Raw genomic sequence first — 22,146 nt, 5'->3', positions numbered from 1 at the left:
ATTTGCGAGGAAGAGGAAGTCCACACATGGACATCCGCCTGACACCGAAGATGGTCTGTCAGTTGATTCCTCGAAGCAAAACGTACAAGGCAACAAACAAGGACCGTCGGCGGCGTCGGGATTTGTGGGTTCTAACCTTAGCTCTCGCGCGGAAGTCCATTCTTCTCTGATTCTAGAAGTTGAAGACGACGGTGAACTCCGTCACGACGAAGAGGAAGCAAGGCGGACAATGAACCCTAGGTCTTCAGACGGTGACCGTCGAGCTTCTCCAGAAAGCGACCCCGATTTTGAGACGTCGAGCTTCTCCAGAAAGCGACCCCGATTTTGAGAGGAGGAAAAAGTCCTAATATCCCCGTCTGTTTCCGCATATGACAGTGACCGTCGAGCTTCCCTAGGTCTTCAGACGGTGACCGTTGAGCTTCCCCAGTGCCTTATGACAATGTTTTTATGATGGTCGAAATGTTTAGGACCAATTCGAAGTAGAAAATGAATATGAAGGACCACTTTGTATTGTATTTTGTTGTCAATTTATTGGTTCAATTTGATGTCAGTTTATTGACATAGATTATTGCTTCATTGTCAGAAACAATCACATAATGTATGAAACCAACAACTACAAATTTTTTTGGTTGTAAACGCAATTTGATTTCTACCGCATTGTAATTTAGGGTTGTCCAATTATTGAATCAATTTGATTTCTGCCGCATTGTCTAAGAAGAAAAAGAAGAAGCATTCACTTGATTAATTTGGTAACTTCTTTTAAATTCAAAATTCAAATGAGAACAAAAAATTAGGGTTCTTGGGGAGAAGAAAGAGGGGAAGAAATAAGGTTGAAATGAAGTGTTGAAAGAGAGAAGTCGATGAATATTACTCATATAATATCCGAAAATTAAAAAATATATATACTTAGCTACAATAATTAAAATCAACTAATCTGTCAAAATTGGGCTAATTAACGGTTGACTGTCAAGAATTGACGGAACCGTAAAAAAAGGACCATTCGATAGCATTTTCAAATGTTTTGGATTCGATTTTCTAAAAGTGAATGTTTTAGACCAAATCGTAAATCGGTCATATGTTTAGGACCAAAATAGTACTATACCCTTTCAAAAAATACGAACTTTTGAAAAGTTACGGGTTTTAACATAAAGTTGGTAAAATAAGAGAGAGATAGAAAAAAGTGTGTAATTCAGACAAAATATAGACTAAAGTCCAATTTTGGTCTCTTACATTTGCTATAATATTCTTTTTGGTTGCATACATTAAATTTATGACATTATGGTCCCTAATATATTGTTTTGGTACATTTTGGTCCCAAACAAAGTCACAAACTTAATGTATGAGATCCGAAATTTTTTTATGAAAAATGTACAGGATCAAAATTTGACTTTAGTCCTAGATTATAATTAATTTATTAAATCGATCAATCATTATGTTTGTTAATTTTAGTAGAAAATGGTTATTTTGGACCAAAACAATATGTTTGGGACGAAAATGTACCAAAACAATATGTTTGGGACGAAAATGTACCAAAACAATATGTTAGGGACCAAAAGGCCACAAACTTAATGTATAAGACCAAAAAGAATTTTAGGACAAAAATGTAAGGGACCAAAATCGGACTTTTGTCTAAAATATACTACCTCCATATTTTAAAAATAGAAACTTTTAAAATGACATGAGTTTTGATGCATAATTGGTAAAGTGAGAGAAAAGAAGAGAAAATTTGGTAAAGTATTTAAGAAAGAGAAAGAGAAAAATTGGTGAAGTAAGAGAGAGGAAGCGAAAAAGTAATGGAATTAATATTAGTGGATTGTGGGTCCACTTTATTAGTACTGTATAGGGTTTAAAGATTTCCTAAAATAGAAAGTTTGAAAGTTTCTACTCCGTCCATGAAAAATAGTATCATTTTGCTATTTTGGGATGCCCACAAAAAATAGTCTCATTTCTTAAAATGAAAAGTTTCTCCCTCATGCCTTTCTCACTTTTTCTCCTTTCTCTCATACTTTACCTAGGGGTGTCGAAACGGGTAGCGGGTATTGGGTACCCGCACACCCGACCCGTTACCCGTCGGGTTTCGGGTACCCGCTACCTGACATAAGCGGGAACGGGTTCGGGTACGGGTATTGAGTTTCAGGTTTTTGCGGGTATCGGGTATACCCGATACTCGAACGGGTATACCTGATACCCGCTTATATACCCGTTTAAATATAAATATTGTATTAAATTTTTTAATTAATATCCGTTTAAGTCTTTTGTCCATTACCGTAATTTTAATTAATACACGTTTTAGGATTAACTCTGACGTCTTTTGTCCATTACCCTAAATTGTCTGCTCTTCACACCCGCGCCGCCACCCGCCGCCCGCCGCCCGCCACCACCCACATCAGCCACCGACCCCTGCCGCAAAGAAGGTAAGGGCTCAAGTCAATAACTTCCAGATTGCTGCCCCAATTCCTAAGAAACTGCGTTGGAAATTATTAAAACTGAAACAAGATTTTGTTCTGTGTTTACAAAATATTGCATACTCTTTCATGCAACCTCTTTATGCATTAAAATATAGATTTAGGTGGCAAGTATTTGGGAATGAGTTTTAGAATTATAACACGTAACCTATGTGCTGGATGAGTATTTGGTAAATTAATTTTTTATCAAGCTGGTGCATGGTGAGTTGGTTGTCAGCAATTGATACTATTCTGTTAATATAAGAATATATCATGGGAAACTATAATATGTGTTATGAACCTCGGTGTTCTGTATATATTGATTGATTGGGTAATATTATTAGTGAGAAGTTGTTGGTGCTAACTTTGAATTTCAGTTTTGAATGAGGTAGGGTAAGTGTTTGGGCGAATTCGAATCTGAATGATTTTTAGGACATCGTGATGAATATATTTTAAACGGGTCGGGTACCCACCTGTCGGGTACGGGTATCCCGTACCCGACAAGGCGGGTACCCGTCACTGTGCGGGTCGGGTAACGGGACAAAGATTTTGGCTACAAACGGGTACGGGTACCCGGTTCTCCGGGTACGGGTACCCGCGGGTACCCGTTTCGACACCCCTAACTTTACCTACTTTCTCTCCCCCTCTCTTACTTTATTCACTTTCTCTCCTCCCCTCTCTTACTTTACTGATTTCTCATTAAAATTCGTGTCGTCCACAAATGAGACGATTTTTTTTTGCAAGAGGGAGTATTTTTAAGAGACAAACTAAAATGGGAATAGTTGCCATTTTTAAAATACGGAGGTAGTATTTGTATGATTGAAAGTATAAAATAAGTGAGTGGAGAATATTCTTTTAGGTTTGAGCATCACTCTCGTTTGACGCATGTTTAGCGTTGTTCGTTTTGATTTATATATGTAGTTTAATTCTAATACATTACAAAATATTATGGCAATTTTTAATTTCAAAAAATTCATAAATATCAAAGCTCGATGTATTATTTTATTAATTTATTTGAAATCATAAAGAAAATGAGCAAATCGAGCTTTGATTTTTATGAAATTGTGAAATTAGAAATTTCAATAACATTTTTTAATGTATTAGAATTAAATTAAATATATAAAACTAAATTATCAACGCTAAACATGCGTCAAACAAGAGTGATGATGTTACAGACGTCTTCCGTAACGATTTGGGAATTGAGATCTCGTGAAGAATAATAGTAATGAACGCGAAACTCGAGTTCCGTCGGCAGCTTTGGAGTGTGAAACTTGTTAAACACGATAGGTTTTACGCAAAATACTTCATTCATAAAAAAGGATTAATGATGAAATAGCCTATTTATACTCTCTCCGTCCCATAAAAATATGAGCATTGGATATGGCACGCAAATTAAGACAAAATCGGTAAAGTAAGAGAGAGGAGGAGAAATGTATGGTAAAGTAAGAGAGAGGAAGAGAATGGTAGTTAAAGTAGTGTTAGTAGATAGTGGGACCTATATTATTTAATTGATATAACTTTCTAAAAATGGAATGCACATATTTTTGTGGAACGGACGAAAATGGAAAGTGCACATATTTTTGTGGGACGGGAGGAGTATAATTCTAGGACCCTAGGGTTGGTTCGACTTAGCCTAGACATCCGAGAAAGAACCAACGAAGAAAACCTGAACGGGGCCTTATAGTTTTGGCCCGACTCAAGAAATTACATTAATAATTCAAAATAAAAGGAAATATCAAAAATAACATTGAAAAACATAAAAAGACGCTGCTGCTATGTTCGGCTACTTGGCTTTGTAATTCTTGAACTTGGCCGGCGTTTTGAGCTTGTCTCTCAGCCTCAACTCTCTTGTCGTCGTTGTGCTCTTCTCCACTATCGCCGGCTGCTCCTCGGTGTCGGGTACCGGCTGCTCTTCCTCCTGATTTGGTTGTTGTCTTTCGACCTACTGCTCTGCTGTGTGATCGTCTGCCGCATCGTTGTTTGATGTTGTTGTGTCCTTAACAGATGCTCACATAAGGTATGTAGCATATCATTCCTATTAACGTATGTTATTACAATAACTTAGAATTAAATGTTGTCCATCTGAAGTCTAAATAGAAGAAAACAAATTCTAAAACAAAGAAGGATTGTATATTATTGCATGAGTATCAAACTCACTAATGTCTCCTTAAATTCAGCGAATGGATGATGCCACAACGTGATTAACTCAAAACCTAGCCAACAAGATGACAAAACCGAATGCAGACAATACATTACAAATGAATATGGATAACGCTTTGCCAATCTTTGAGCTTGTGGTGTCGACCACATAGAATATTATGCAGCGTGAGCCATGAAATCCTTGCGGTTTTGATTGAGACATTGAGCTGGAGATTCCATGCATGCTAAGTTGCAGGAAGGTTGATAATCATAAGCAGCTTCAATGTTGACAAGCATTCTAGCGTGCCCCTCAACGTAGCGGCTGGCATGGTAAGTTTCGCGTTAGTGACGGAATTATCTGTCACTAATCAGCGACTGACGCTTTCAAGTCATATATCTGTAAGAAGTTCTTGAGTTGTCGGTTGCGTCACTAATTCCGTCACTAATGAGCGTCTTTTGGTAGTGATATTGTCAATTTGTAGAATAATATGTTAAAATTGCGAAAGTGAATTTGGCTTAGCTTGATAATTCCTATTTCAACTTTTCTAAAAAAACAACTTTCCTGACCTGAGCAAATATCCAATTCAACTGAACTGGAAGCAAGGTCTGCAGCCACTGCCCCAATCGGAACCACTCGGCATTGCCACTATTCCACCAACTATCCTCCATCAAACACTGCTCTCGTTGCTTGATCTACACTTTGACTCATGTTCTCAAACATGAATATAGTCACATTGGTCGTTGGTTTCCACTCCACCCTTGCCCACAAGGCTGTTTCGACAGCCCAAGTATAGTATTGATATTGATATGCATTATTGGATTTTACTGTATTAGTTATTGCTTCCTTCATCAATGAAAAATAGTTCCATTTTCATCCCTTCACCAAAATTAGTCTCATTTTTTATTTATGTCCTTTGAGGTACCAATGTACAAACATTGATATTCCAATACTTTCAATATTTTGCTAACTTTGAGCATTCCTCCTGATGAAACAGCATTAGATGGTTATCTATTGAAATAAGCGGAGTAACAGATCCTCATCTACAAAACAAAATCTACAGTGGATTAATATGTGGTGTGTCCAACCAATGAATATTTGACAAATGGAGAACCACATCCAACTACACTTGAAATTTAGTGCAGTTAATTTTAGAAGATATTCATTAGACTAATTATATGGAAAATTGCATGATAATTAAATACTATATTAACATTATATTTTTGTCCATACTTAAATATAGGCATAATACAATGTGTATTTTCATATTAACGTTATGTTTTTGTCCATACTTAAATATAGGCATAATACAATCGTTTACATGATTGTGAAAAAGAAGATAGAAAAATGAAATAATGGCTATACTTTTTATTTTTGAAGAATTTTCAATTATATATAAATTTATATACATAAGTACATAAGAAAAAAAAATTATAGCCATAAAATGTTAGTCGCCTCCTGTATATAATATATTGCATACTTAAATTACTACTAATAATAATACTCATCTCTTTTTTAGCCGCAATAAAAATTATAACCATACACTTTGTTAGTATTGTATAAAATTTTACTGTGATGATTACATAATTGAAAACTCTACACAGATAATCATATAATAAATAATTGATACTATTATTTTTAAAATTTATGGGGATAAGTACATATATAATTAAAAAATCAGCACAAATAAAAAAGCATGACAATAATTTTATTTTTTTAACGCATATAAACAATTATACATGGAGTCAGGAGCTTAATACGAAAATAAATTTTTTATTTAAAAGTATGTACATAGTATATTATACTTAAGAGCTATTGATTTTCCATATTTAAAGATTAAGTAGTTTTTAATGAAAATAGTCTAATGAATATCTTCAAAAAATAACTTTACAAGTGTGCATGTCTAGTGGAGGTGGACTCCTTTATTACTTCCATTTGTCAAAAATTCATTAGTTGGTCGCACCACCTATTTTGCCACTTTGATGTGGATGAATCACTGAATATTTTCTCATCAAAATTGGGTTTTTTGTTTCTAAAAATATGTAAAGATATCAGCTTACATGTTAATTAATGCGTTGTTGCATCCTTCTGGAAAAAAACATTGAACGCCTTCTTTTCAGGATCATAATTGTAATTGATGCCCCATGTAAAATAAACGTATGAATCTTGTGCAGAGTACAACCACCCTAAGAGCATCTCCAATGTACGGATGTCCCACTCGGACATCCACTAGGACTTCCCAAAAACACCTCCTGCCACGTCACTCGAACTTCTCATCCCACTGACACGTCACTAGGACTTCCCCTGCACAATCCGCTCTTCCCATCGTCCTTCCCACTAGGACTTCCCGCAATTAAAAAAATCACAATTATTTAATTACGTAACGGAATTGTAATTTTGACACGGAATACGGGAAAATTACATAATAAAAAAGAAAAAAATACATAGTCATACAAAAAAGAAAAAAATACATAGTCATATAAATACCGGACGTCCGACCGTATATATAGAGTTTTAAAAAAAAAAAATAAATACCGGACGTCCGACCCATGCCACAATGGCGGACGTCCGCCCGCCCGTCGCCCGGACGTCCGAGGACATGCGACGTCCATACGGGACATCCGTATCCGAGTGCCTTCGTTACAATAGCGGACGTCCCGGTCGCCCGTCGCGGATGTCCGACCGGACGTCCGCCATTGGAGATGCTCTAATAAAATTATAGCCAACTAATCACCATTTCATTATCAAATCACTTGTTTATTTGCTCAGAGTCAACACTGATCTAGCTGTCGGAGTTTTAATTGAGCAATAAAAGTGTAATTGTGTGTGTAACTGAACAAAATATTTATATTAGCAAATCCAGATATATATATTACTCTAAGTCAAAGTATGGCAACCTGTCAAAATAATCAATGAAGTCCTCCCACTGCAGCTAATTTGTTGTAGCCTATTGTTGTTTTTGCCCCAATTTTTCCTGTGTTTGTAATTGTGAGTGAGAAAGAGATCTGAAAATGGCCTACAATCTTCAATCCCTCCTCACCATCATTGAACAAAGCCTTGGTTCTAAAGAAAGCGACTGGATTTTGCATTACTACAAACCACAACTCAAATCTCTTCTTCAAAAAGCTTCTAATCTGCAGGAGAATCTTGAAAAACATTCACTCCCAATTATGAAAAGTTTGGAGAGAAAAATTCGAGAAGTTTCACGTAAAGCAGAAGACATCATTGAATCACATATGATTCTGCACTTTTCTTATATCACACAAGAGCTACAACAAGTAACTCAAGAAATTGACTATATAACGGATCAAGTGGCGAAGCTCATGGACGGGGACGATAAGAAGACACGGAAGGTCAGTTCACGAAGTGGTGCTTCTTCCACGAGTGCAAAAAGCATTGTGGTCGGAGTTGATGCAGATCTGAAGCTGTTGACGGATTGGCTGTTCGCAAATCAGAGCAAACTGGAGATCGTCCCCATCGTTGGAATGGCTGGCATTGGTAAAACAACTCTAGCTCAAAAACTTTATGAAGATCCATCCATTGTTTCTTGCTTTGCTTGTGCTTGGGCCACGATTTCACAAGATTATAATATGCGAGAGATTTTAGCTAGCCTTCTTCGTTGCATAATTGGAAAAGATTTTGATAAACATTCTGGAAAGGGAAGTGATGAGTTAAAAGTTATTTTGCATCAGAGTTTGTTTGGTAAAAGATATATGATCGTATTGGATGATATATGGAGCACCAAATTTTGGTACGAGATGAGGAACTACTTCCCAGACAACAATAACGGGAGTCGAATTGTGATCACTGCTAGGGAATCAGGTGTAGCAAATTTCGCAGGCACAAAGCAGCATAAGGTGGAGGTGCTAAGCGAGTCTGTAAGTTGGGATTTACTTCGCCGAATTGTGTTTGGAGAAAAGGAGTGTCCTCATGAATTAAAAGGGATAGGAACAAAGATTGTTAGTGGTTGTCATGGGCTTCCTCTTGCCATTCATGTGATTGGAGGGCTCTTGTCAAAGGTCGAAAGATCAAGAGATGTTTGGGAGAAAATTGCTAATGACGTAACAGCTGCAATTGCAAAAACAGACGAGCAATTCAACAGTATATTGTCTTTAAGTTATAACCACTTACCAAATCACTTGAAACCATGTTTCCTATACATGGGAGCTTTCCCTGAGGACTACAGGATTAAGGGCTCCAGGCTCATACGTATGTGGTTGGCAGAAGGATTTGTGAAATCAAATTGTAACAGAAGTTTGGAGAAAGAGGCGGAGGACTTCCTGCACGATTTGGTAGAGAGAAATCTGTTTTTGGTTAGAGAATACAAGTATGGAAAACCAAAGAGTTACAGCATGCATGATATGTTGAGAGATCTATGCATTATGATATCCGATGAAGATAAGTTTCTACATGTCCAGAAAGGCCGCAAGGTCACATTCTCTAACCCATGCCGCGTGAGTGTTCAAGCATCACATGGAATGGAAGATTTTAATGCTTCGGCAGAGTCCATGTCACCTGCTCGATCTTTTATAGGCATTGGTTGTCGTGAGCTTCCATCTGGCGCCTTTTTCACATTAAGATTGCTAAGGGTGTTGGATGTAATGGATATGTGGTTCGCAGCATTCCCAAGAGAAATATTTGAATTCGCCAACCTACGCTTCTTAGCTTTCAGCTGCAATGCAAGAATACCTAGTGGAATATCAAGATTGTGCTATTTGCAAACCTTGATTACTCGCTCATTGGGGATTGATGTGCCATCTGAGCTATGGCAGCTCTCGGAGTTGAGAAATCTCAATGTGAAAGGATTCGAGTTGCTTAACGATGTGGAACTGAAACACAGTGTTCTGGTGAAGGTGCAAATGATATCAAGTGTGTTTGTACCTGATTCAGTATATAGGAGAGGTTTCTTCAAAACTATTCCTAATATCAAAAAGTTGGGAATTGTTACTGACGAGAAAACATCCACGGAAATTGATCTTAGCCATCTTCAGGAGCTCAAAGTACTAAGTTGCACATCTAGAACCTTTCCAGATTGTTCGGATTGTCTTCCCAGAGTAAGCTTTCCTTGTAATATCAAAAAACTAATTCTGGTTAACTATGAAATAAATCCAGGAGTGTTGAAGGCTCTGTGTGCGCTACATAAGCTGGAGGTGCTCAAGATATGTGAATGCAAGTTTGTAAGTGAGGCGGGAACAAGTGATGAAGAGTGGGTGGCAGAAGATGAAGACGAGTTCTGCTCACTCCAGTTTCTAACTCTTCAAGAACTGACTCTTGAGCGTTGGAAAGCTGATTGCACCAACTTCCCTAGACTCCGCCACCTGTGTGTAAATTACTGTGGGAAACTAGAGGAAATCCCTAGCGGCTTTGAAGAAATCCCAACGCTCCAACTCATTGAATTGTATGAATGCACCACTTCTGTTGTGGCCTCAGCACAACAAATTCAGAAGGTGCAGCATGAAGATAGTGGAAATAACGACCTCAAACTTTGTATCATATGACACGTGATCACACTGCCAAAAAGGTAAAACCCAAGTTCATTCATTTATTCATGCGTTCTGTTTCCATATAAATCTCATCTGACCATTTCCACTACTTCATGATCAACTTCAAGACCATTTATGAAGTTCTCGATACCAAAGACCGCATACTGGAAAGTAGGGAGTTGGGCGCCGCTTGTGTTCAGCCCTCTACGGTACCTACTTCTCAAATGCACTGGCGAGATGATGTCTGCAGCCCGTCAGTTTAGTTATATTCGAGTGTTGAGTCTGTAAGCAGCCTCAAAAGGGGATCAATGCGTTGTTCAGTTTCTTCTGCCTTAATATTTCATTCTGCAAAGGATTGTTTCTGTGCCTTATTCCTCCGTTTAAGTTCTTTGATCGAATATTTGGAATCTTTCAGTGTTGTATACAGTTATCTACACTTTTGGTCAGAGTAGAGACGGTTATCGCCTCATTTGATAATGGGATCAATGAGAATTTCTATTATCAAACAAATGATGATATTATCAAATGATGCTATCAGAACAGCTGTGTTGGTTTGCAACAACTCTTCAATTCGAACTTTCACTCCTATGACTGACAAACCCATGGATGTCTGCAATCCTAGATTTCAAAACAACATATTGCCAACTGAAATTCGGGAGACGTCTGAGTTAATACATCGCAGGTTAGTTTTATTCAAGAGCGATGCAAGGTAAATTTTGTTCGTAAGAAGCTGCTCTGCAAACGCTCTACTATGTTATAATAACTCCTTAACTGTTGATTTCTTTGAAATCATTCCAAATATCATAAAGCTGCAATTAAAGCCATGTATGACAAATATCTCAACACAATTAATTTAACAAGTAGTGTAATTTCTTACAAGAGATTATAATTGATGCAACTACTAAACAATGCAATCTTGGAGAGGTTCAAGGCATATCATTAGAAGTATAGCATCCTTATCGTAATAAACTAATTGCCAACTGTCCAATATATTAACAAGATTAAAAAAGTTGTATTATATGCTCGAGGTCAACATTGAGCTGGCTGCCAGAAATTTCAATTGATCAACAAGTTTGTTGCAGCTGTGATGTTTAGTTTCATCACTTTTTTTTCTTTTTTGAGTGTTTGCAACAATCTTTCTTTCTTGCTGTGTTTTGTTTGTGAGAAAGAGAGTTTTGAAAAATGGCATACAATCTTCAATCGCTCATCACCATCCTTGAAGGAATACTTAATCCTCACCAATCACTTTGGAATGTTGATCGCAACAAACCACAACTCCAATCCCTACTCCAAAAGGCTGAATCTCTGCTACAGATTCTTGAAAAGTCTTCACTCACCAATATACCAAGTAATTTGGAGAGCCAAATCAGAGACATTTCATATAAAACAGAAGATATTATTGAAACAAGAATTGTTTCTTCAAAACTTATGCAAGACCGGATTACTAAGTTTGAGCAAGTGGTTTCCAACCGCGTGAGCTTGGCCTTTCCCACATCAGATCTGCAGCAAGTAACTAAAGATCTGGATTTGGCAATGGAACAAGTCTTGAAGCTCAAGGAGACGAGGAACACCATGTTAAGTGGTGCTTCTTTCTCACATGGTGAAGTGCAGCAAGCAGCCCAACAACTTGAATCTATAAACCTCGCGGAGGTGGTGGAAAAGAAGATGCCGGCTTTGTCAAGCTCCAAGAACAATTTGGTGGGAGTTGATGCAGATCTGTTGAAGTTGAAGGATCGGCTTACAAACATGCAGAGCAAGCTGGAGATCATTCCCATTACTGGGATGGGTGGGATTGGTAAGTCCACTCTTGCTTTAAGTCTTTATGACGATCCGCTCATCACTACTCACTTTGATTATCGTGGCTGGGCTGCAATTTCACAACTTCCCAATATACGAGATATTCTATTAAGTCTTCTTCGTCGCCAAAACGAAAAGATTGATGCTGAACTAAATGAATGTAATGAAAATGAGTTGAAAGATATATTGTATAAGAGGTTGTTCGGGCGCAGATACATGATTGTGTTAGATGATATATGGAGTAACAAGTTATGGGATGAGATAAGGATGTATTTTCCAGACAACAATAACGGGAGTCGAATTGTGATCACCACTAGGGAATCTAATGTAGCCCAACACATTGTAAACTCCAAGAGTTTGCATCATAACCTGCAATTGCTTAATATGTCAGCAAGTTGGGATCTACTTCGCCAAACTGTATTTGGAGAAGAGGATTGCCCTCTTGAATTACAAGAGAAAGGAACTAAGATTGCGAGTGATTGCGGTGGGCTTCCTCTAGCCCTTCATGTGATTGGAGGGTTGTTGTCAAAGGTCCAAAGACCAAGAGATGTATGGGAACAATTTTCAACAGATGTGAAAGCTTCCATTGTTGAATCAAATGAGCAATTCTCCAATGTATTATCCTTGAGTTATAACCACTTACCCATTTGCTTGAAACCATGTTTCTTATATATGGGAGTTTTTCCTGAAGATCATGAGATTAAGGGATCTAAACTTACGAGTCTATGGATAGCTAACGGATTTGTGAAATCTAATGGTGATAAGAGTTTGGAGGAAGAGGCTAAGGATTACTTAAAAGTTCTCGTGGAGAGGAATCTACTTTTGGTTACACGAAAAAAGTCTAATGGGAAATCATTGACTTACTCAATCCATGATCTTTTGAGGGATTTATGCATAAGGAATGCTAAAGAGGAGAAGTTTTTACACGTTAAGGATTCGATGCGACGTGTAAGTGTTGAGTCATCATATGACATGGAAGATGTGTGTGCTTCACCACCACTAATGTCACTTACCCGATCTTTTATATGCACTAATGATCAGATTAATATATCTCCTGTTTTTCGCATATTAAGATTAGTTAGGGTGCTCGATTTAATGGGTACGTTATTGGAGGAGTTCCCAAAAGAAATATTACAACTTGTGAACTTACTCTACTTAGCTATCAACTGCTACCTGATGGAATATCAAGATTGCATAATCTGCAAACCTTGATTTGTCCACACTTTATGCCCTATGTGCCATCTGCTTTATGGGATATTTATGAGCTAATACACGTTAGGTTTGCGTGGACACTATTCAAAATCAGGAAGATAAAATTTGATCTCAAGAAGCCGCAGACTCTTTTCACTGTGTGGGTAACTCCTAACCTGATTAGTAGTGGCTTTTTTGAAGCAATTCGAAATATCATAAAGTTGGGAATCCATTATGAAGACTCACCAAACATTGAAGTTGATCTTAGCCATCTTCACAAGCTCGAAATATTGCATTGCCAATCTAAATTGGATAAAGATGGTATCTGTTTTCTGCACAAACTCAAATTTCCATCTAATCTTAGAAAGTTAAATCTTGCTAGTTGTGTAGTATTTAGGAGTTTGTTCACAACTCTGTGTACACTACCGAATCTGGAAGTGCTGAGAATACTTAAATGTGTATTTGAAAGAGAGGGAGAGGCAGAGGAAGAATGGGAGGCGACAGAAGTAGATGAATTTTGCTCACTGTTGTTCCTACAGTTAGAATCCTTAAATCTGGTGCACTGGAAAGCCGATGCGACCAACTTCCCTAAACTCCGGGAGTTGTTTGTATTCGGCTGCTATAAGCTAGAGGAAATCCCTAACGCCATGGGAGATATCCCAGCTCTCCAACGAATTCATATCTATGAATGTGGCACTTCTATAGTGGCCTCGGCACAAAAAATTTTAAAGGTGCAGCAAGAAGAGTACGGGAACTACGACCTCAAATTGTATATACGTTAGAACCCAAAAGGTAAATATATATGCTCCATTTGTTACTATACTATTTGCTCCTTACTATCCTTTTCGCCCTTACATCGTTTGTATACTTATTTTTTTTATTACAACTTGTGATGTAAGTATGTCGTTTGTATGGTGTAACAATTTGTATATTTTCAACCAAACGCAAGAATCACTCTTGGTTTGTGTTAAAATCTTTTAAATTTTGTCTCACATCGACTTGATGAAGATCAAATTGAATCTATATAAGAGTGGACAACCCTCTCCCTTATGAGGTCTTTTAAGGGGGTACGTGGCTCATTTCTAATAGGGTATCATAGCAGAGCCCAAATGATGAATTTTACCTCTTTATCTCTTGTCTTGCCTACCCTTGTGAAGAAAGTCCAATGTGTCATTCCACCCCACACATACGGGGGCGTGTTAAAATCTCTTAAATTTTGTCAATCTATGTGGTTCATTTCTAATAGTTTGAGCTGAATATATGTAGTATAATCAAATGTGTATAGATTTATTTTTGTTAAGACTTATCTAGCTATGTATTAGTATGTAGTTTTTCGTTAATCTGATAGCAATCTGCCCGTGTTTTTCAGTTTCTGCCTTTGTTACATTGCTTGCAATATGCTCTTAAACATCTCGTTATCCCTACCAATGTTTCTTGCTTGTTACTACTGTTTTCAGCTTGTGTTATAATTTGTTGGGTGAATTTTCATCTTCTCTAAGAAAGCTTGAATTAATGCAAAAATTGACTTGATTTAGGTTGTATTGCTGCAGGTTTTGCTGGTGTTTGTGAGCGAGCAAGAGATCAGAGAGAGAGAAGATGCAAAGGGTGCTAGCTATTTGTGGAATTTTAGTTGTCCAGAACTATTTTTGGGATTTTAGTTGCTGATTGTTTTTTGTTATTGGTTGTTATAAATTGATCTTGAATTTAATGCCTTGCAGCAAACTATTTTCCTTGGGCAAATTTTAAGATTGAGAATTTCAGAATATGTAGCAAATTGATCTTGAATTCCAACACAGCTATTATTGCTTCTAGGGAACGATTTGGTTGGATAATGAATTTCAGATTTTGAGGGTCTATGGGTGTGGTTAAACACTCTCTGGAGGTTAGAAGGAGAGTGTCGAGTGTTGTTTTGTAAGCGGCCTCGTAAGAGGATCAACGTTGTCAGGTTGTTCAGTTTCTTATGCCTTTATACTTCATTGCAAAGGATTGTTTCTCTGCCTTATTCCTCTGTTTAAGCTCTTTGATCGAATATTCAGAATCTTTCAGTGTAGAGACTGTTACTGCCTCATTTGATCATGGGATCAATGAGAACTTCTTTTATCAACCAAATGATGATATTATACCAGATTAGAAGATGCGTACCTCGAGGAGTGAATGCTCGAATTGAAGAGTTTTTGCAAACCAAACACAGCTGTTCCGCTAGCATCAATGCCTGTTGTCTTTCTGAAACTTTCATAATCATTGGAGGATTTAAAAACTCCCTGCTCATTTGTAATAGCTAAAAAATCCCTTACAAGAACGAAGATCCTATACAGTGACATTCACAAATCTCTTACAAGAATGAGGGTTCTATACAGCGATAAGTGGTTATACAGCGACTGGTTCACTAGCTGGCTTATTATTATGGGAGTTTACCTGCACCATGGGATTTCAGTGAAGAAAGTTTTTTAGTACATATATGCAATATTTGTGAGTTTGTTTGTGTTCAATGATAATAATTGGATCCCAAAATCTCATAAGCTTACCTTTGCTGATTTATATAGCTCGTCAAGAACTTCGGATAATGTTGGGTGTGCATGAACGGCAAACTTTATGTCCTGTGAGGTATCAATGTACAAACATAAGTGATATTCCAATACTTCCATGTTAGACTTTTCAAGATTGCTGACTTTGAGCATTCCCATACCTGAACTCTGGTTCCTAGTGCAATAGCATTAGATGCTTCGTGTATGAGGTCTGCAGCGTGCATCCCAAAAATGTGAACGCCAAGAATTTCACCAGTGTCAGGTCTGTATATCAACTGCAAAAAAAAAAAGCATATCCAAGAAATTTCATGATATGCAGAAAAGTAAAAAATCAAAATTGTGATATATGAGGGTTAAGGAAGATGTTGTATACATATAACAGAATGCAACAAATGACTATTATAGGTCATGGAAGACAAATGAAGATGGGTTTCTTGCTTCAAATGATGCTATTTTTTTCCTTTCAGACAAGGAACTTTGGTCTGTTTTTTCCTTGATTCTCATGAAGTAGATTTTCTAACATCCATCAATCAAATGCATGCTAACTGCCACAACTCGTGTAACGTTTTCACATGTTTGTATAGAAGCAAAAAGAAGATAAAGGAGACAGACCTTTGCGAGCCCTTCCCCTTCGTTTTCAGCCAAGGCCTTGGTGTTGGCCTTGAAACTCGTTTTGGCAATACTTATTTCAAACCCCTGATTTTCAGCCTTTTCCCTTGCTTGAGGCTGCAAAGTAAAACAATTGAGATTTAGGAACATATAAGCATATTATAAAATCAACAATGAAATCTTACAACCGAGTAGTGATTGAGTAGGCACATACAGGCAAAATCCTATCCACAAATGTTATGCAGAGTTTAGGAAATCCACTGTGCCACTTTAAATTTTATGGAGAATTTAGTGATACTACGCAGGTTTTTACTTTTAAAAATGAAATAATTGTAATTATAGTGTGCAGTCCCTAGAAAGTGGCTCGTGTAATAAGTTAAATTGAGAGTTAATCCAATTCAAGTCCTATGTGAGTCATGAAACAAATTTACCTCGGTCAGTCCAACCATACTGATCTCGGGATGAGTGAAACAGGCTGCTGGAATGCTTAAATGGTTAAGCACGTGATCATTTCCAGTAAGTTGTTCGACAACTGTTAGAAAAAATATTACAAGAAACATGTTAAATAAAATATAAGCTCACATACTGATTTAATTAAGTGCAATCACAAACCAGAAATTCCTTGAGCGCTTGCTGTATGGGCGAGCATCAATTTACCATTTGCATCACCAATGCAGTACAAGTGTGGGATCTATTGGCATAAGTGTTGTGTCAAACACAATAGAGGTTGTCGTAAACAGTTTCTAGTGACAAATACATGGCCAACTAACCAGGTTTCCATCTGCGTCAATCACTCTCATGCGCTCATCAACAGGAACAAATCCTCTTTGTGTCTCCACATTAATCTGCAGTCATGTGAAGACAGACCAGACCGTCTTTTATACTTTTAGACTGATAAAGTGAAAATTCATTCAGTGCACTGAAAACAATGCACAGTGTATGAGAAACTGAACCATAATACGAGGACTGTAAGTTGGTTTGATAACAAATTTATAGTACTAAGATAGGTTAATACTTACATTCTCCAGTCCAAGGCCTTTTGTGAATGGAGCCCTTCCGGTTGCAATTAAGGCTGCATCGACCTACATCAAACAGTGTTACTTGCTCACAAATGGTTCATATCTCACATTACTTTTGCATGAAATGGCGGAAATCGCTTTTAGATGACAGATATAACTATTTTCTTTGTCTGTTAGCTCAAATATCCTCGTGTAACCATCCAGATAGAACAATATTTCATAATCGAATGCTCTAGTAGCAAATCATTAGATTTCTATGTAAAACATGTATATCGGAGGAAATTCAAATTTTCTTTGGCTCAGTTGGTTACTGTTTAAACTTGAGTACTGGTGAACTTTTTTACTTTCTTTCTGATATTGTTTGGTGAAAGAGGCGGCAAGTCCCAGGTTGTACATTCGTTAGTTTATAGGAATGCATGGAAGATGGTAACCAGGAAAAGTATTTGTCACCTCCAATGTATCTTTTGGTTCTTTTGTCTTCGCATCAATAAGCTCAATAGTCACTGGCTTCCCATCTTTTGCAGGAGTTATCTTTCAAAAGTACCGGAGTAAAAAAAATATCAGTATGCTTTAGAGGAAGCTATGTGCAAAATAAGAAACAATTCTGTACCTTGGTAGCAAATACTCCGGTGTGATAGTCAATTTTTCGTGGATTTATCAAAACTCGTTGAGCAAGCTTGCCTATCTCTGGATCAAATCCGGGCATAAGTTGATCCATAGCTTCAATAAATGTAACCTATATAACATTGCATAATTAGTTGCGTGAAGGAGCATCTCCATCTCTGGTAGGGGATCTTGTCTTAGCAAGACTTTTGAGTTTGTCCAAAAAAAGGTTAAGGTGTTGACAAGAATAGGAACTGGGTTTTATTATCTATTTCTCACATTCTTACAAATTCTCACCAAAATAGAAATTTTTTAGTTTGGGAAACAAATTTTAAACTACCCTTTATCAGGCTTGAAAGAACTCAGAGAAGAATGCATTTTTTTTGCCATTACCTCACTACCAAGAGCAGTGTATACATCACTGAACTCAAGCCCAATGTAACCACTTCCAACTATGGCGATCCAATCAGGAACAAATTCCAATTTAAGGGCATGATCACTGGTTATTACCGTCTTCCCTGCAGATTAGGGATACTAGGATGCATCAGGTTATTTGATACCGATCAAATGTTTAAAGAGAATGATAGAGATATCACCTATAGACATATAATGCTCCAAAAAACAGAGGACAAAAAGAAAAGGAGAAAACATGACCTCATTTTTCACTAATCTATTTTTCTTCTCTCATTCTCCCTCAACTACGGCACCATTCAGATCCATAAGAAAAACATGGATTACATATACAGTATGCCAGGAAGATCTATACAGCACGCTGTTGCATAAGTGTGTGCAGGTTACAGCATTTTCAGTTGACAAAAAAATAGACAATGAGCAAGTGATAAAGATACAAGTATCAGATAATGCATTCCTAAGGCATCAATAAATGTTAGATAGACAAAAGATCTGTAAGGGAGTGTGGATATCAAAATAGTAATTAAATGGAGAGAGTATCTACCATCAACTTCAATTCCTCTAGGAACAAAAGGAACTGACCCCGTGGCAATAATTATGTCCTTTGCAGTAACCACATTGTCAGATGAACCAATTTTCCCATATTTGACTTTCTGAGGGCCCTGAAATAATTAAAGAGATTTCTAGAGTGAATCATACGAACTCGGTCCTCATTATGGAAGATTCAAACTGAATAAGCAGTCCCATCAGTTACATGTCCTCCAATTTATCTAGAATAAGAGAATAGTTTTCAGTCGATATTTATATACATATTAAAGGATAACAATTAGAGCATACCACTATGGTGCCAAATCCTGTTAAAATGTCCACGCCAAGTGCTTTCAGTGAATTAGTCAAATTACCACGGATTTTTGAAGCAAGATTATTAGCATGGTCAGCGACTGCCTGTCTGTCATACCCGGCAGCAGCAACCTATAATTAGAGGCCGGAAAGAAAAAAAGACCCGAGTTATGACGCAGTTTCAAGGAACTATAGAGGCGTAATAAATCTTTGGAAGTATTGGTACAGTCAAATGAATGTCACTGTAGTAACTACGATACAATGAAAAATAAGACCCAACAAATTACGAGCTAAGAGCGATTTCAGCATCAAGTGTGAAGAATAATCTAATTTCAACACAAACTTCAACCACTAACTCCTTATGGTAATCATTGTTCCAGGGACTAGATGGCCAGTCTCAACTCATTTTACAGACAAACAAGTACAGATAGGCGTCTGGTGAGTAATTTGAACTACATATGAAAGGTAGTACTAGTAGTAATAAACACTGTCCACAATTGTAATAATCTAGAACAAAGTCAGCTGTTATTCCCACAAATAGATTTTTAAAGACTTATGGTGAGGTATCAAATAAAGTTCCACAACTTCTGAATGAAACTATTGAATTTGTGATTTTGATTATCAATCTAAAGAGTAAAGGAAAATTTTCAATCTAAAGAGTAAAGGAAATACCTGCAAACCTAAAGCTTTCAGATGATGCTCATCTTGAAGTTCACGCATCCTACCACTTACTGCTAGTAGGGCTTTAGAAGGAACACACCCTCGATTTACACAAGTTCCACCCATCACATCGCCCTCAATAATAGCTGTTTTGAGACCCTGAAAGTAACCATGGAATTCTTGAGGTTTTATTACAACTATACATCTATAGAGAGATAAAATTATAAAGATTGGAAGTAATATTTCATGGTAAGCTAAGTGAAGATCCAAGTGATGTTCAAACTCAATCCGCACATGATTCAACTAAGGCTCAAAGGTTGAAAACCACACAGGAGAATAGAGGCTTATCCATCGGTTATGAAATTGAATGCAACTCAAAAGCCTAACTTATTTATAACATGTGCTACTATTATTCAACAATGCAGCTAATTTTTTGGCTCAAAAACTTCAAAATGGAAATAACAAATGTCATAATAAACTAAAACTGGAAGTTAAGGTATAGAGAACCAAACTCCACATATTAGTAATCAATAATGAAGCTCAAAACTCCAAATTCAGCCTAACACCACAGATTTTCAGCTCGAATTTAGCCCTAACCACCAAAATCAGTCATCACCCGACCATAAAGGCACAATCTAAAGATGAAATCAAATCTCCTACTCTCTCCACGGCATGCAGCGCAGCCCCATGGCCGCCGACACCAGCTCCAATAATGACGAGATCATAATCGAACGATGCCGGAGCGCTGCTTCCATTGCCCGCAGCTGAATTCGAAGCCGAGAAAACTGACAGCCGCCGAGAATTCGCCTTCGCTGAGACAGCTCCGACGCCGCGATTCCGGAACTGCGGCGGCGAGCGAAATCCAAACGCCTCTCTCCGGAGGCCGCACAGTCGCGAACTCGAATGTGGCCGGAGAGTGGAATACGGCAGGATGGAGGTCGACAGAGGCGAAATTGAAGCATGCATCTCGGAGCTCAGTAGCTGTGATGAGAGAAAAAGTTCGAGTGTGTGAGAGAGATGTGAATCATCTTGTTCGACAGTTGGGGATAAACATAAACCCCGTTGATGCTGACGTGGCAAACGCTCTGAAATTTTATCCTACTAGGCTACTACACTCTGTCCATGTACCGTAGTAAAAGAGAGAATAGTGATCACAATTATAAGAGTAAGGCCACCCGCAACGCGTCTCGCGGGTGGCTCGTATCTCGTCCCGCCGAGACGAGACGGTGGCGAGACGTGTTGCAGCGCCCCGTCTCGTCCCGGTCTCGCCGAGACACCTCGCGGGCTGTCTCGCCGGCCCGCGAGTGGGCTTCGTCACGCTGACGCAATAAATCATTTTTTAAAAAAAATCGAATTTAATTAAATAAATAAATAAATAATCGAAAACGGTAATATTAGCATTTTTCGACCGTTTTCCTTTTTTATATATTTTTATTTTTTTTACTCTATAAATACTCCTATTTCATCCTCATTTCACAAACAAATACACATCAAATCCTCCAAATCATCTTCATTTCCTCTCCAATTTTCATCTAACCTCTCATCACAAAATGTCCGGCGACGGAAACTCTGGCGGTGGCGGCTCCGGCAGGTTTGACATCAACGCGTTTGGCGACGGGGGGCATGTACAACGTGTTGGGTGGTTCCGGTTCCGGTTCGTCTACGCCGGGGGGTACCAACCACCCCATTTTGATGTGGATGCATACGCTTGTCCCTCAGCACCGAGGTATTCACAGGGATTATCCCAAATTTGGGAGGATTATCCGGATGAACCCCATCCGGAAGGAGGACGAGGCGGTGGAAGCTCCAGGGCATTCGACGCCGTGGAGGAAGAGGCGGAGGCGGCCGAGGAGGATGAGGATGTAGGTCGGCATCCGTACAGTCGCAAGGACACGATGGTGGTGTACAACGCCTAGATTAGCGTCTCGTACGATCCCATCGCCGGGAATCAACAATCCCGGAAGTGCTTCTGGGAAAAGGTCATCGAGGCCTACAACGAGATCAAGCCAAGAGGGTCCCGCCGCCGCACATTGAAGATGCTTCGCGCTCACTTTGACCGAGTCGACAGGGAGGTCAAAAAAATATGCGGCATCTACAAGAACGAAGTGGCTCATTACCAAAGCGGAGCCACGGGAGCCGACATTCTGAGATCGGCCTTACGAGTCTACTTCGACGACGCCGACAAAGAATTCAGACATGTCGATGTCTGGAAGGCCGTCAAAGACGAGGAAAGGTGGGCCGGCGGTGTGCGTTCCAGCTCGGGCTCGACCTCGAAGCGCACGAAGCACACGGCGGGTGGCCAATACTCGTCTAATGGGGGAGGTTCGGGCAGCGCCGCACAAGAGGCTGCCTCGCAGGAGGTTGAGGGCACGGCAGACGATGCCTGGAGGTCCTCCCGTGTGCGCCGTCGGCCGCAAGGGACCAAGG

General features: G+C 38.5%; 3 protein-coding genes across 5 annotated transcripts; 2 read left to right on the top strand and 1 right to left on the bottom strand.

Moving 5' to 3' along the window:
* Positions 1-7,467: 7,467 nt before the first annotated feature.
* On the top strand, positions 7,468-10,400 carry LOC121799805 (putative late blight resistance protein homolog R1A-10). 2 transcript variants are annotated; one of them, XM_042199291.1, is made up of 2 exons: positions 7,468-9,581; positions 9,694-9,824. In XM_042199291.1, exons 1-2 carry the CDS (start codon positions 7,593-7,595, stop codon positions 9,700-9,702), a joined length of 1,998 nt encoding a protein of 665 aa, XP_042055225.1. In that variant the 5' UTR covers positions 7,468-7,592; the 3' UTR covers positions 9,703-9,824. The 2 variants fall into 2 exon arrangements, with proteins under 2 accessions (XP_042055225.1, XP_042055223.1); XM_042199289.1 differs by adding an exon at positions 10,193-10,400 and having other exon boundaries at positions 7,470-10,102.
* Positions 10,401-11,246: 846 nt separating this feature from the next.
* Positions 11,247-15,183, top strand: LOC121801096 (putative late blight resistance protein homolog R1A-10). Its single transcript, XM_042200556.1, has 4 exons — positions 11,247-12,809; positions 14,603-14,657; positions 14,771-14,875; positions 15,089-15,183. Exons 1-4 carry the CDS (start codon positions 11,247-11,249, stop codon positions 15,181-15,183), a joined length of 1,818 nt encoding a protein of 605 aa, XP_042056490.1.
* Positions 15,184-15,301: 118 nt separating this feature from the next.
* Positions 15,302-20,761, bottom strand: LOC121799806 (dihydrolipoyl dehydrogenase 2, chloroplastic). Of its 2 annotated transcripts, none has more exons than XM_042199292.1 (15): positions 20,380-20,761; positions 19,732-19,878; positions 19,057-19,191; positions 18,764-18,881; positions 18,202-18,326; positions 17,816-17,941; positions 17,656-17,736; positions 17,206-17,268; positions 16,957-17,031; positions 16,799-16,877; positions 16,618-16,718; positions 16,190-16,303; positions 15,739-15,852; positions 15,578-15,649; positions 15,302-15,467 (listed from the first exon to the last, which is right to left on the bottom strand). In XM_042199292.1, exons 1-15 carry the CDS (start codon positions 20,683-20,685, stop codon positions 15,420-15,422), a joined length of 1,704 nt encoding a protein of 567 aa, XP_042055226.1. In that variant the 5' UTR covers positions 20,686-20,761; the 3' UTR covers positions 15,302-15,419. The 2 variants fall into 2 exon arrangements, with proteins under 2 accessions (XP_042055226.1, XP_042055227.1); XM_042199293.1 differs by having other exon boundaries at positions 20,317-20,441.
* Positions 20,762-22,146: the final 1,385 nt, after the last annotated feature.

Source organism: Salvia splendens, chromosome 4 (genome assembly GCF_004379255.2).
Source record: "Salvia splendens isolate huo1 chromosome 4, SspV2, whole genome shotgun sequence".
NCBI lineage: Eukaryota > Viridiplantae > Streptophyta > Magnoliopsida > Lamiales > Lamiaceae > Salvia > Salvia splendens.
Note: the sequence above shows the minus strand (reverse complement) of the source record. Positions and strands in the feature narration are given on the sequence as shown.